General features: G+C 45.2%; 1 protein-coding gene across 3 annotated transcripts in view; it reads left to right on the top strand.

Annotated features, from left to right (window-relative positions):
* LOC140190280 (CTP synthase 1-like) overlaps positions 1–14,233 on the top strand; it is a 59,126-nt gene that overhangs the window by 40,244 nt on the left and 4,649 nt on the right. For all 3 annotated transcript variants that reach the window (XR_011883576.1, XM_072246872.1, XM_072246870.1), the window contains 8 exons: positions 2,480–2,574; positions 4,328–4,390; positions 5,512–5,555; positions 7,165–7,261; positions 8,219–8,274; positions 9,167–9,263; positions 10,901–11,045; positions 12,216–12,308. Coding sequence is in view for 2 of the 3 variants with exons in the window: in XM_072246872.1 (XP_072102973.1) it covers positions 2,480–2,574; positions 4,328–4,390; positions 5,512–5,555; positions 7,165–7,261; positions 8,219–8,274; positions 9,167–9,263; positions 10,901–11,045; positions 12,216–12,303 (685 nt within the window). In the remaining variant the exon portion in view is untranslated. The remainder of the gene's footprint in view (positions 1–2,479; positions 2,575–4,327; positions 4,391–5,511; positions 5,556–7,164; positions 7,262–8,218; positions 8,275–9,166; positions 9,264–10,900; positions 11,046–12,215; positions 12,309–14,233) is intronic.

The raw sequence follows: 14,233 nt of genomic DNA, 5'->3' as shown, positions 1-14,233 counted from the left end.
AAAAAAAACCGAGGCAGGTCTGGATATTTGGAGGGTACGGCCCAGATCTGGGTCAGGATCCGTTCAGCAGTCTTATCACAGTTGGAAAGAAGCTGTTCCCAATTCTGGCCATACGAGTCTGTATGGCCAGATATACTGAATCAATTCCACAACCTAAAGGCCCATTTTTTTTTTAAAGATTATGAGAACACTCAGTCCTCTTTTATTGTCATTTAGAAATGCATACATGCATTAAGAAATGATACAATGTTTGTCCAGAGTGATACCACAGAAAACAAGACAAACCAAAAACTAACACTGACAGAACCACATAATTATAACATATAGTTACAGCAGTGCAAAACAATACCATAATTTGATAAAGAACAGACCATAAGCACAGTAAAAAAAAAGTTCTCAAAGTCCCGAGTTGATCCACTCCCGAGTTTCCGATAGCAGGCGGCAAAAGGGAAAAACTCCCTGCCATAAACCTCCAGGCACCAACAATTCGCCGTTACCTTGGAAGCAGCGGACCCTGAGTCCATCCATCCGAAAACTCCAAGCTTCCGAGCAGCCTGTCCGATACAGCCTCCCGAGCGCCTTCGACCTCTCCCCGGCCGCTGAAACACGCAAAGCTGAGGATTTCAGGGCCTTCTGCTCCGGAGATTCCAGTTACCACACAGTAGCAAAGCAGTCATTTCAGAAGTTTTCCAGATGTTCTGCTATGCTCTCAGGTCTGTCTCCATCAAATCAGGATTGTGCACGGTCCCCTACTTGACAGATAACAGACATCATCACCGAAGTGGCCGCACGCGCTGTCGTCGTGCCGCCATCTTCTCCCCCCTCCCGGAGATAGTCATTGTAAATTCCTTTTCAAGGATTCTGCAACTCTTGTTCTTTTCATTGTTTATTTTTGCACTGTTTGTCATCTTTTGCCTGTTGGTTGTTTATTGGTCTTTGTTTATGTATGTTTTTCCATAAATTCTGTTGGATTTTTTTAATTTTTCGGTAAATGTCTGCAGGAAAATGAATGTTGGGGTAGTACATGGTGACATGTACAGCACATACTTTGACAATGAGTTTATTTTGACTTTGACTCTAACTTGGTGGAGCCCTGCACTATGCAGGAAGCACGTTGAATTGGCAGGGGACATCTTGCACTCATTGTCTTGGGTGGAACAAGTAACGCTCCAGAGCAAGAACAGGTCCTTTGGCTAAATAAACTGGTGAGCTGGACAGCACGGTGGCATAGCGGTTAGCACAACACTTTACGGTGCCAGCGACCCTGGTTCAATTCCCATCGTTGCCTGCAAGGAGTTTGTACATTCTCCCCGTGACCTCGTGGCTTTCCTCCGAGTGCTCTTGTTCCCTTCCCACAGTCTAAAGAGCTACCGGTTGGTATTGGTCATTGTAAATTGTTCCATGATTAGGCTAGGGTTAATTAGGGGGAATGATGGGTGGCGCGGCGCAAAGGGCCGGTAGGGCCTACTCCATGCTGTATCCCAATTTAAAAAAAAATTGTGTGTGTGTCTTAAGGCTTCTGTACCTTAGGAGGAGGAGAGGAGAAGATGGTGGCGCGACGCAGTGCGCGCGGCCGCTCCAAAATGATATCGTATTTGTAAGTACCGTGCACAATCCTGATTTGATGGAGACAGACGTGAGAAGCACGGTGGAACATCTGGATAAACTTCTGAAATGCCCGCTTCGCTGCCGCTGCTACTGTGCGATCGAGAATCTCCGGAGGGGAAGACCCCAAATCCTCGGCTTTGCCTATCGCCTGTTGCCAGGGCAGGGGTCGAAGCGCTCGGCAGAGATGGTGCTCGGTGTCGGAGGGCTGGTTGGAGGCTCGAAGTTTTCGGACGTGCTCAAGAGTCGGCTGTGGTCGGGTGCTTCCAGGGTGCTGTATCGGCAAGTTTGCGGTGCTGGAAGTTCATGGCAGGGAGAGTTTTACTTCCTTCTACCGTCTGCGTGAGGTGATGGGACTTTTGAGAGACTTAGAGACTTTTTTTTTACCGTGCCCATAGTCTGCTCTTCATCAAATTACGGTATTGCTTTGCATTGTTGTAACTATATGTTATAATTATGTGGTTTTTGTCAGTTTTTCAGTCTTGGTCTGTCCTGTGTTTCTGTGATATTCCGGAGGAACATTGTATCATTTCTTAATGCATGCATTACTAAATGACAATAAAAGAGGACTGCGTGTCCTCATAATCTAATAATCTAATCCTCTCTGGTGGTAGCAATGAGAAGAAGGTCTGTCCTAGATGGTGAGTCCTTGATGCTGGGTGCCACCTTCTTGAGGCATTGCCTTCTGAAGATGTCCTTGATGATGGGGAGGCTGGCTCCCACGGTGGAGCTGGCTGAGTTCACAACTGCTTTCTAGGCAGATTGTTGGAACCCGTCACTGGGTAAATCTCTTAAGTTTTGTGAAAGTTCAGCGAAAAGTGAAGTTCCGACTTGTGTTGCTGGATTACTCAGCATCCACGGTTTCCTCTTGCAGTGGGATCCTGGTGCCCGGAGGTTTCGGTGTCCGAGGGACGGAGGGGAAGATTCTTGCGATTGCTTGGGCCAGAAAACAGAAGAAGCCATTTTTGGGTAAGAGGAATTATCCAACTTTTTGTCGGGTGTACTGCCTTCAGTCTACATTCCCACTTAAATAACTTTGTTTTTTTTTGTTGCCATTTGCGCAATTTGTTTTGTTTTTGTTTGTGGGGAGGTTGATATTTTTCTTTGAATGGGTTCTGTGGTTTTCTTTGTGTCTTGGTCATCTGTGAGGAAGATGAATCTCACAGTTGTATACTGCATAGATAAATATATTTTGAATTTTTATATGATGATGGAATTGATAATCTACATAGGAAACCCCACAGAATAACCTTCAGCAAAGAAAGCCTTATGTCCTTGGAAATGACTCCTCACCCACAACCAATGTTGACTTCAAACCATTTCCTCAGTCAAGGGCAATTATTTATTTATTGGGATACAGTGCTGGATAGGCTCTTTGAGCTGCACCGCCCAGCGTTCCCACAATTTAATCCTAGACTAATCGCGGGACAATTTACAATGAGCAATTAATCTACCGACTGGTACGTCTTTGGACTGTGGGAGGAAACTGGAGTACCTGAATGAAATCCACACGGTCACAGGGAAAACGAACAAACTCCTTACAGGCAGCAACCTGGGTCGCCTGCACTGTAAAGCGTTGTGCTAACCATTAAGCTACTGTGTTGCCCCAGGGTGTACAGTTAATGTTAGCATGTCAGCGACATCACATCCTGTCAGTAAATAAATTATTAAAAATTTGCCAGTTTCATCTTCAGCCGCTAAAATATTATGTCGCTGAATTATTACTGTCACGTGCCCATTTACAGTGAGAAACTTTACTTTGCATAGCATCTGTACATGTACAGATCATTTCATCATATCTTTACATTGAGGTTGTACAAGGGAAAACAATCACAGAATGCAGAATAAAATGTTAAAGTTACAGAGGCCCAATATATCGATAGAGCCACAAAGAAGGCATGAAGGCGGCTATACTTCATTAGGATTTTGAAAAGATTTGGTCTCTCTCTAAAAAATGCTTGAAAGTTTCTGCAGATGTACCGTGTAGAGCATTCTAACTAGCTGCATCCCTGTCTGGTATGGGAGGTAGGGGCCACTGCACAGGATCAGAGTAAGCTGCAGGGTTGTAAACTCGGTCAGCTCCATCATGGGCACTAGCCTCCGTAGTATCCAGGACATCTTTAAGGTGTGATGCCTCAAAAAGGCTGCATCCGTCATTAAGGACCCCCATCACCAAGGACATGCTCTCTTCTCGCTGCCTCATCAGGGAGAAGGTACGAGAGCCTCAGGATTCGTACCACCAGGTTCAAGAACAGTTACCACCCCTCAACCATCAGGCTCTTGATTAAAAAGGGATAACTACACCCCACTTGCTACATCATTTCACAACCAATGATCTCAATTTAAGGACTCTTTATCTCATTACCTCATGTTCCCATTATTTATTTATTTATATTTTCACTTCCACGGTTTATCTACTGCATTCTGGTTGATCTTTCATTGATCCTGTTATAGTTACTATTCTATAGATTTGCTGAGTGTGCCCACAGGAAAATGAGTCTCAGGGTTGTATGTGGTGACATATATAACCACATAACAACCATATAACCGTATAATGTATATATGTCCTTTGATAATAAATTTTAAATTGAACTTTGATTAAAACTGTCTGTCAAATTTTAATCAATGAACCACCTCCTCTCTCCTCCCCCCCACTAAATATTTTATGATTTTTTTATTGTCCTTAGGGATTCTAATATTCCGGTTGTTTGGTCTTTGTTAGGTGTGTGCCTTGGAATGCAGTTGGCTGTTGTGGAGTTTGCGCGGAATGAACTTAACTGGTCAGGTACGGGGAAATTTCTTTCCTTCACTTGATTAAAGTGACACACAAAATGCTGGGGGAACTCATCAGGCCAGGCAGCGTACGTGGGAAAGAGTAAACAGTTAATACTTCAGGCTGAAGCCCTTCTTCAGGACTGGAAGGAAGAGAGTATCGAGGTGGGGGGAGCAGAAGAAGAAGTACAAGGTTGTAGGTGATAGGCGGATCTGGGAGGGGGGAGGGGTGAAGTAAAGAGCTTGGGAAGTTGATTGGTGAAAGAGATAATGGCCTTCATCACCCCAGGCACTGTCCCATTGGCACCGGTGATAATTGGTGACCACCCAACCCCCCATCCCTTTTTTTTTACTGAATTTGACAGGAGCACCATTGAGAGCGTCCTGACAAGTTGCATCTCCATCTGGTGTGGGAGCAGCTGAGCATCGGACCGGAAGTCCCTACAAAGGACTGTGAGAATGGCCGAGAGGATCGTAAGGGTCTCCCTCCCATCCATCAGGAACATTTATCAGGAGCGCTGCGTCCGCAGGGCCCTTAATATTATCAAGGATCCCACCCATCCATCCAGCATCTTCTTTGACTTTCTACCATCAGGCAGGAGACTCCGATGCATAAAGACAAGAACGGTCAGGATGGGAAACAGCTTCTTCCCTCAGGCCATGAGGCTGCTGAACTCCCTGTCACATCATATTTGAAGTGTCACTGGTTAATCTGCTCTGTACCTTACCATATTTAATTTATCCACTTTACTTTGTTTATTTATGTGTAACTCACTTGTAGATTTTATTCTTGCTTTCCAAAGTTGTTATGTGTACTACTGTACTTTACACCCTGGCCTGGAGAAACATTGTCTTGTTTGACAGTATACGTATATCTAGTTAAATTAACAACTTAGGGATGATCTTTCATTGATCCTGCTATAGTTATTATTCTGTAGCATTGTTGAGTATACCCTCAAGAAACTGAATCTCAGGGTTGTATATGGTGGCATATATGTACTTTGAGAATAAATTCACTTTGAACTTTGAAATGACAACTTTACACTCCAATCAACAACCAGGATTATGAAAGTATAAAACTGAGTTTTACATATGATGTGTTTCACTGCGTGTTTTTTTTACTTTCTTTTGTAGATGCCAATTCTACTGAATTTGATCCAAACACCAGCTACCCTGTGGTATGTATGTGTTACGATCCTAGTTGATGTTTGCTTGGTTTTGTTTGTTTGTTTTTGAAGCACTTCCAAAAGGTCAGGGTGACTTGATTAAATGTTTTTCTCCACTACAAAAAGTTGTTCTACACTAATTGCAAAAACCGATCCTTTGCCCTACAGTGTCTATGCAAGACTTTGGGAACCCATCTATACTCATGCCAGGATCTAACACAATGCCCGTAACATTTTAAAATAATTCTTTTATAAGATTCAAACGAGGAATTCTGCAGATGCTGGAAATTCAAGCAACACACATCAAAGTTGCTGGTGAACGCAGCAGGCCAGGCAGCACCTCTAGGAAGAGGTACAGTCGACGTTTCAGGCCGAGACCCTTCGTCAGGTCGACTGTACTTCTTCTTAGAGATGCTGCCTGGTCTGCTGCGTTCACCAGCAACTTTGACGTGTGTTGCTTTTATAAGATTTGTTTTTTAAACAAACTTGTGTATTTTTCACACTCACTGGCAGAAAGCGGTACAGCGGCTAAACTAATGGTTTCTCATCTAGGAGGATAAGTAGAGACTTGCTAGAGGTGCATACAATGTCCATCAGCGGCATGTGGAAGAAGATTCCTCTTTTTCTCCTCCATTGCGACAATAGCTAATATGAGAGGGCATAATTTTAAGGTGATTGGAGGATAGATTTTTTACACAGAACAGTGGGGGCTAGGGTGACGGTAAAGGCGGATACTTCAGAGATATTGAAGACGCTCTTGGGTAGGTACATGGATGACAGCAAAATGATGGCCCAAGTGGGAGGGAAGGGTTAGATTGATCTTGGAATAGGGTACACGGTCAACACAACATTGTGTGCCCAAATTATTGATTGATTAAGATACTGCATGGAACAGACCCTTTGAACCATACTGTCGAGCAATCCCCTGATTTAACCCTAGCCTAATCACATCATAGGACAATTTGCAATTACCAATTAACGTACCTACCAGTAGGCCTTTGGATTCTGGGAGGAAACCAGAGTACCCGGAGGAGATCCACTCGGCCACAGGCGGAATGCACAAACTCCTTACAGGCGGCAATGGGAATTGAACTCCTGATTGCCTGTACGGTAAAGCATTGTGCTACCGTGGGAAGAGTTCTTGGTATGGGTTTCCTCCTACATTCCAAAAGACATATGGTTTGGTGCTAGAAACATTGCAACACTTGTGGGCTGCCCCCAGCACATCTCCGGATTGTGTTTGTCATTGAGGCAAACGGCGCATTTCATTACTTGCTGCGTTTTAATTAGAGATACAGCACAGTAACAGGCCCTTCTAACCCGACGAGCCCGTGCCAATTACTCCTACTCAACCAACTAACATACTAACCTGTAACATTGAAACCAAAATACCCAGAGGAAACTCACGCGGTCACGGGGAGAACATAGAAACTCCTTACAGGCAGCGGCGGGAATTGAACCCGGGTCGCCTGTACTGTAAAGCGTTGTGCTAACCACTACACTACCGTGCTGCCCTTTGCTGTACTGTTCTACAGCAGTGCATTAACCCCACATCGGGAATTCACAGTCACCACCTTTCTTTGTGGTTGAGTTTTAATGTTTGCTGTCACTTCTCCTACAGGTGATTGACATGCCAGAGCACAATCCCGGGGATATGGGAGGGACCATGAGGCTTGGCAAGAGAACCACAATGTTCAAAGACAAAAATTCAGTACTCAGTAAGATTTCTGCTTCCTGCTTTCAAGTTGCAAGTTGCTTCTATTTCCCTATTCCTTTTGCTAAGCATTTTGTGTTTGCTGTAACAGAGTGCTTGTGTTAAAAGGCCATTATCCATCAGACAGATGATATCCCAGCATGGTGGAATTTGGTTAATTAATTAAATATGTAATGAAAAGCTGGCATTGTGAGAGCTGGGTGGGGGGTGAGATGCAAGATGCTCCTTCCCTCCGCCAGCCTGCAGGTTGCCCTTGGGTAAGGTGTTGCACTTGCTTAGCCCCCAGTCATGGTCACATGAAGCCATGGATGCATTTCTAGCTGCCTCTGTAAAGCAGCCAACACAAAGACTTCACCCGCTCTGGAGATTCTCTCTTCTCCCTTCTTCTGTCAGGCAGAAGATATAGAAGTCTGAAAGCACATACCAGAAGACTCCAGCCAGTGTCTATTCTGCTGTTACGACTGTTGATTGGTTCCCTAGTACAATGAGTTGGACTCTTGACCCCGCAGTTCAGCTCGTTCCAATCTTGCACTTCATCTGCACTGCACCTTCTCTGTACCTGTAGCAGTTTATTCTGCACTCTGTTACTGTCTTACCTTGTTTCATACGACCATCCGCCACCTGCTCCCATGGCTTCACGTGACCCTGATCAAGGTGCTACACCTTGCCCAAGGGTGACCTGTAGGCTAGTGGAGGGAAGGAGTGCCTTGCACCTCCTTCAGAAGAGACACATCTACCCGCCACCGTACCTTAATTTATGTGGCAGTAGCGAGCCAGTTTATACTGTTCGACAGCAGTTCTCAAGCCCAGGAAGGGCAAAAGTCCCAGAAACGTTAAAGGTCAGCCCAGTTAGTAGAAATCGCTATGCTGAAGATAGTTTAAATAGTTGGCTAGTGTGTTCGCTTTTGATCAGTGTTGTCATGTTCCTTTTAAATTGATACTTTCTCTCTTTAACTTCTAGGGAAGTTGTACAAGGATTTTGACTCCATTGAGGAAAGACACAGGCATCGATACGAGGTTTGGATTTCCTTAATGTTGTGAATAATGCAAAAGGGCGCTCAGAGTTGCTTCCATGAAAGCCTACAGGATTTTTTCAATGCATTTTTTTCTTGAGTCAAAGTTCAAAAGTATATTTATTATGTGCAGAGAAACTAAAAACAAATCATGCAGACAATAAGTGCAAGCAAGTAAGTCCACAGACCCTTAGTTCAGCTCAGAGCGGAGCAGTGAGCTGAATCGGTGCATCTCGCGCCTCGAGGCCCTGACACCCTGATCTTTTCAATCTGGCCTGGCACTCAAATTGTTTCCAAACATCAGTGAATGTTGGCACTGTCTCTCCATTTTCCTCCTTCCTTTTCCAGTTGGTTACTTATTAAACTCCTGTTACTGTCCATTACGCCGCTGGCATTGAGGACAGCGATGAAAATCCTCCACCTCTGGCAGTGTTCAGGGCTTCCTTCATCATGTCAGTGGCTTCCTCTCAGTTTTCACTGTCTGTCATGCAAGTCCCAGCTGGAGACTCAGGAATACCGTCACACTCAGATGTAGAAGGATTCTTCATTGGTGTTTCTGCTAAACTTCTGTTTCACCAGTCAGGTGGTTAGCCTTGAGCTGAACCCCCGTACTTGGAGGACTGGTGAACCACAGTTAGTCTAGCCTCTACCCTTTGACCTATTTGGCGTGGGTGACCCTACCAAGAGCCAAAATATAAAACCTTGACTCTCGGCCAACATAGCTCTCCGGGTCATTGAGGCACACAAGCCTCCAAACCCTACACAACAAGGCTGTGGTCCTCATGGAGGATTGCATGCAAATCGTTTTCTGTCAGATACTTTCTTCCTGCATTTGTTCAGAGAATTGATATCAGCACATTCACGGAATAAAAATCTCTTGAATGGTTGTGTTTCAGGTTAATCCAGAAATGAAGAAAAGCTTTGAGGAAAGGGGATTTCGATTTGTTGGGGAAGATGTGGAAGGGGAACGAATGGAAGTTATTGAGCTTGAGGGTGAGTGAAGAGGCAAAAATCAGGGTGAGGAAGGGGAACAGATGGAAGTTATTGAACTTCCTGGTCTTCACTCCCATCTGCTGACGACGTCAGTTCAGCATGAGGGGTCTGGCCCACGTCATCTTTTTCCTTTGACCCACTGTCCGCCCCTGCTGTTATCTCAAGTTTCAGGAGCCAGCCTGAACTGTGCACAATCAGATGAATGAATAGATTTCCCGGCGTTTGAGTCGGAGTCGGTGCCATTCTCCGGTTTGACTAGTTCTCACAAGCCCAGGTTCTCGTTCAATATGTTCCACCAGCCTACAGTGACGGGCGTTGACCTCATCTTAGGGTGCTGAGTTTTCCGGTAAACTGCAGGTGAGAGGATGGGAAGGTGGGGTACTGCCCATTTGTGTGGAGTGCTGACTGAGTGCCCTCGGGAGAGTTCACACAAGGATGGAAGTGAGAGGGTGTTGGGACTACAGGGCTAAACTAGCATCAGGCCCCACAAATCCACCTTCCCCACTTCTCTTATTTTCGATTACCCCTCAGGATTTTGGTTTGTGAAATGTATTATCTGCATCAGCATTTTGAATAAAGATTACTGTACTCACACTGGAAAATCTTGATTGTAACCCCCAAACATACGACATGGTTTTATAAACTCGACCCTGCTGAATTCACAACTCGGGAAACATCTTGGGATCTGAAGCAACACACACAAAACGCTGGAGGAACTCAGCAGGCCAGGCAGCATCTGTGGAAATGAATAAACAGTCAACGTTTTGGGCCAAGGCCTTTCATCAGGACTTGAGGGAAGACGTCAGAATAAAAAGGGGGGGGGGGGGAAGGAGGATAGCTAAAAGGTGATGGATGAAGCAGCAGAGTCTGAATTGTGCCCAACCTTTTGTCACGCAGTCTCCTGCTTTGCCTTCATGAGAAAAGTTCTGCAGGACCTGGAAATCTGAAGGAAAGTCCAGGGAATGGTTAGAGTAGGGGTTCCCACCCTGGGGTCCACAGACTCCTTGGTTAATGGTCAGGGTCTGTGGCATTAAACAAAGATGGGGAACCCCTGGATCAGAGGATCGGAGGGAATTCACGAGAAAGGGTTAATGTATGATGAGTATTTGACAGGTCTGGGCCTGTATTCGCTGGAGTTCAGAAGAATTGGGGGGTGTCAGTGCACGGATCTTTTCCAAATACTGAATAGCATCAAGCAGATGTTTTCTATACTGGGCATGGCTTCAGGATCAGAAGGGCGTCCCTTTGAAGCAGAGACGAGGAGAAATCTCTTTAGCCAAAGGGTAATGGATATATGGAGTTCATTGCTACAGACAGCTGTGGAAGCCTGGCCATTAAAGTGGAGGTTGACAGGTTCTTGATTAGTATAGGCATCAAAAGTTATTGGTAGAAGGTAGGAGAAGGGAGTTACTAGCTGTGATGAAATGGCAGAATGGAGTCGGTGGGCCGATTGGCCTAACTCTGCTCCTTTGTCTTGTGGCCATACGGTGAGTATCCCAGCTTTTTACCATTCGTACCACTTTGAGACTGATCTTGCTTAGGCTTCTCATGGCTTTTCCTTCCTGACTAGTTGATGCATTGGACTAAGCCGGTGTTTGCCTAAATGGGTTTTGTTTCCTGTCTGCTCTCTCCCATAGATCATCCCTATTTTGTTGGCGTGCAGTATCACCCGGAGTTCACCTCGAGGCCCATGAAACCGTCTCCCCCATACTTCGGGCTAGCCCTGGCCGCTGCGGGCAAGTTGCAGAGTTATTTGGAAAAGGGCTGTAGACTGTCACCCAGGTATTACGAGACCTGCGCTTGTCTGACCTATTTTGCTTTCTGTGAGCTCTAGGGGTTAGAGGGGAGGAGGTGGGGTGGTGGGCAGTCTTTGGAGTAATGGCTTTGTTGCCAAGTTTGTGGACGATATGAGGATGGGTGGAGGGGCAGGTGGCTTTGAGGAAGGAGAGAGGCTACAGACGGGCAGATCAGGCAAACAAGTAGCAGATGTCGCAAAGTGTATGGTCGTGGACCTTGGTAGAAGAAGTAAAAGGGCAGACTATTTTCAAAATGGAAAGAAAATTGAAAACTGAGGTGCAAAGGGTCTTGGGAGTTCTCATGCAGGATTCCCGAGAGGTTAATTTGCAGGTTGAGGAAGGCAGGTGTGATGTTAGCATTCATTTGAGAGGACTAGAATATTAAAGCAAGGATGTAATGCTGAGGCTTCAGTCAGCTGGTGGCGCAGTGACATCACCGCCAGACTCTGGAACATAGAAAATAGGTGCAGGAGTAGGCCATTCAGCCCTTCGAGCCTGCACCGCCATTCAGTATGATCATGGCTGATCATCCAACTCAGAACCCTGTACCTACCTTCTCTCCGTACCCCCTGATCCCTTTAGCCACAAGGGCCATATCTAATTCCCTCTTAAATATAGCCAATGAACTGGCCTCAACTGTTTAAACGGAGGTTCCCGGGTTCGAATCCAGTCGATAGAGTGGATGTGGAGAAGATGTTTCCTATGGTGGGGGAGTCTAGGACCAGAGGTCACAGCCTCAGAATAACGCAGTGTCCATTTAGAATGGAGATGAGGAATTTCTTCAGCCAGAGAGTGGTGAATCTGTGTAATTCATTGCCATAGATGGCCGCACACGCCAAGTCATTGGGTATATTTAAGGCAGAGGTTGATAGCTTTTTGATTAGTCAGGGCATGAAGGGATACTGGGAGATGGCAGGAGATTGGAGCTGAGAGGGAAATGGATCAGCCATTTGGAGGCTACCCAGACAGAATATGAGGTGTTGCTCCTCCAACCTGAATGTGGCCTCATCACGGTAGTAGAGAAGGCCGTGGACTGACAATAGTTAGCTACCAGGAAATCGTGCTTGTTGTGGACGGAGTGAAGGTGCTTGTTGCGATTGGTGGTGTTTTTCCAAATGTCACTTTAAACACTTGTGTTTCTGTTGCTTTCCCCCAGGGACACGTATAGCGACTACAGTGGCAGCAGCTCCCCGGATTCTGAAATTGTAGATTTAAAGCTGCCGCCTAATCTAACACCTGCGTAACTTTGGTAAGTTCTGCGACTTGGATTGCAAAATCCTCCTTTCGTACAGTTGCGTGCGTCAACTTAAAAAAAGCTGTTGAGGCAGTCTCCCTTTCTGGGGAAAAACATGCATTTCTATAGCAACACACAAATACTGGAGGAGCTCGGCAGGTCAGTCGACATCTATGGAAATGAATAAACAGGCGATGTTTTAGTCCGAGACCCATCTTCAGGATCGGAAAGGAAGGGGGAAGATGCCAGAATAAAAAGGTAGTGGAAGGGGAGGAGGATAGAGAGAAGGTGATAGGTGAAGCCAGGTGGGTGGGAAAGGCCAAGGACTGGAGAGGAAGGAATTTGATAGGAAAGCAGAGTGGACCGTAGGAGAAAGGGAAGGAGGAGGAGGAGGAAGTGATTGGCAGGTGAGAAGAGGTAAAAGGTCAGAGTGGGAAATAGGAAAGGGGAGGGGAGGGAATTTTTTTTGTAACCAGGGTAAATCGATATTCAAGCCATCAGGTTGGAGGCTACCCAGATGGAATATAAGCTGTTAACTCCTTCACCTTGAGGATGGCCTCATCAGCGCACGAAAGGCCATTCAGCCCACAATGTTGTGCCAAAGCAGCTAAAAGGTAAATCAAAAACACTAATCCCTCTTACCTACGCCATGTCCATATCCTGCCATCTTCCTTACATATATACACCTATCTAAATGTCTCTTAAAGGCATCTAATGTATTTGCCTCTACCACCATTCCAGACATCCCTGACTTTATAAAACAAAAACTTGCCCCTCACATCCCACTTGAACGTGCTCCTCCTCACTTTCAATGCATGCCCCCTGGTATTAGACATCAGTTAATCTATTTGGATAGCTTGTTTAGAGAGAGTTCAGCTGTGTGTCTTCTGGTGTTCTCTGTTGGTTAATTGGTACTGAGAGGGGCAAGTTTTCCAGGGGTCTGTTTTATGGCCTGTACAAGTGTCCAAGGTTGAGAATGGAACTTTAAATTCCATCCACCCTAATTAGGCACTGCTTATGTGTAGCTCAGTCTGGTTTCCGCTGCAGTTCAAGATGATCTGCCTGCTCCCCATATGGCTCATTTGGGAATGACACTGAGCAGCACAGATGTCCCAAATTCATGACCAGTCCTGACCAGCACAGCTCTGGATGCGTGAGGACTCCTGTTGCTAACAGACCACTGTAGAACCTACTTATTTAAATTAACTTATTCATCAAATCTGGACATAATTTTTCCTTGAATTTAGAGATAACCTTAAGGAAGGGAGGGAGGGAACAAACACACACTAGTTATACACTGTGGGTGGTACTTTGATCCATCTCAAAGTGTGAAGAAAATTCTATCTTATGTTACCATATACAATCCTGAAATTCAGTTTCTTGTGGGCATGCATACTCAATAAATCTATAGAATAGTAACTATAACGATCAACAGAATTCTCAACTTAAGACACTGAGAACAGGATCAACGAATATTTCTGGTAGATTACTCATGCAGTCAGGAGCAATGAAAGGTCAACCAGACTACAGAAGATGACAAACTGCAAATGCAAGTATAAATAAGTAGCAATAAATAACAAGAGCATGAAATAATGGAATAGAGTCCTGAAATTTAGATCATTGGTTGTAAGAACATATGAACGATGGGACGTGTTAGGGTGTATCTGGATTTGGGTATATAGCAGATATTAATTTCAGCAGCAACCAATCTTCAGATCTGAATGTGGATTGTAGATTGAATTTAAAATGCAGTTCTGAACAGTGGTCTTCCTGGAGCTGCAGACTGGGGTTGATTGCAAACCAGGAAACACCCATCCACTTGATGTCTGCAAATGCATGAATCCAGAGAGAGAGGCGATGCTAATTAACATTCATTTTGGGTGTCTGGAGTGTGGGTGCGAAGAAGGTGTGTGAAAACTATATGCAGTTCAAAGAAAGCA

The sequence above is a fragment of the Mobula birostris genome, chromosome 29 (genome assembly GCF_030028105.1).
Source record: "Mobula birostris isolate sMobBir1 chromosome 29, sMobBir1.hap1, whole genome shotgun sequence".
NCBI lineage: Eukaryota > Metazoa > Chordata > Chondrichthyes > Myliobatiformes > Myliobatidae > Mobula > Mobula birostris.
Note: the sequence above shows the minus strand (reverse complement) of the source record. Positions and strands in the feature narration are given on the sequence as shown.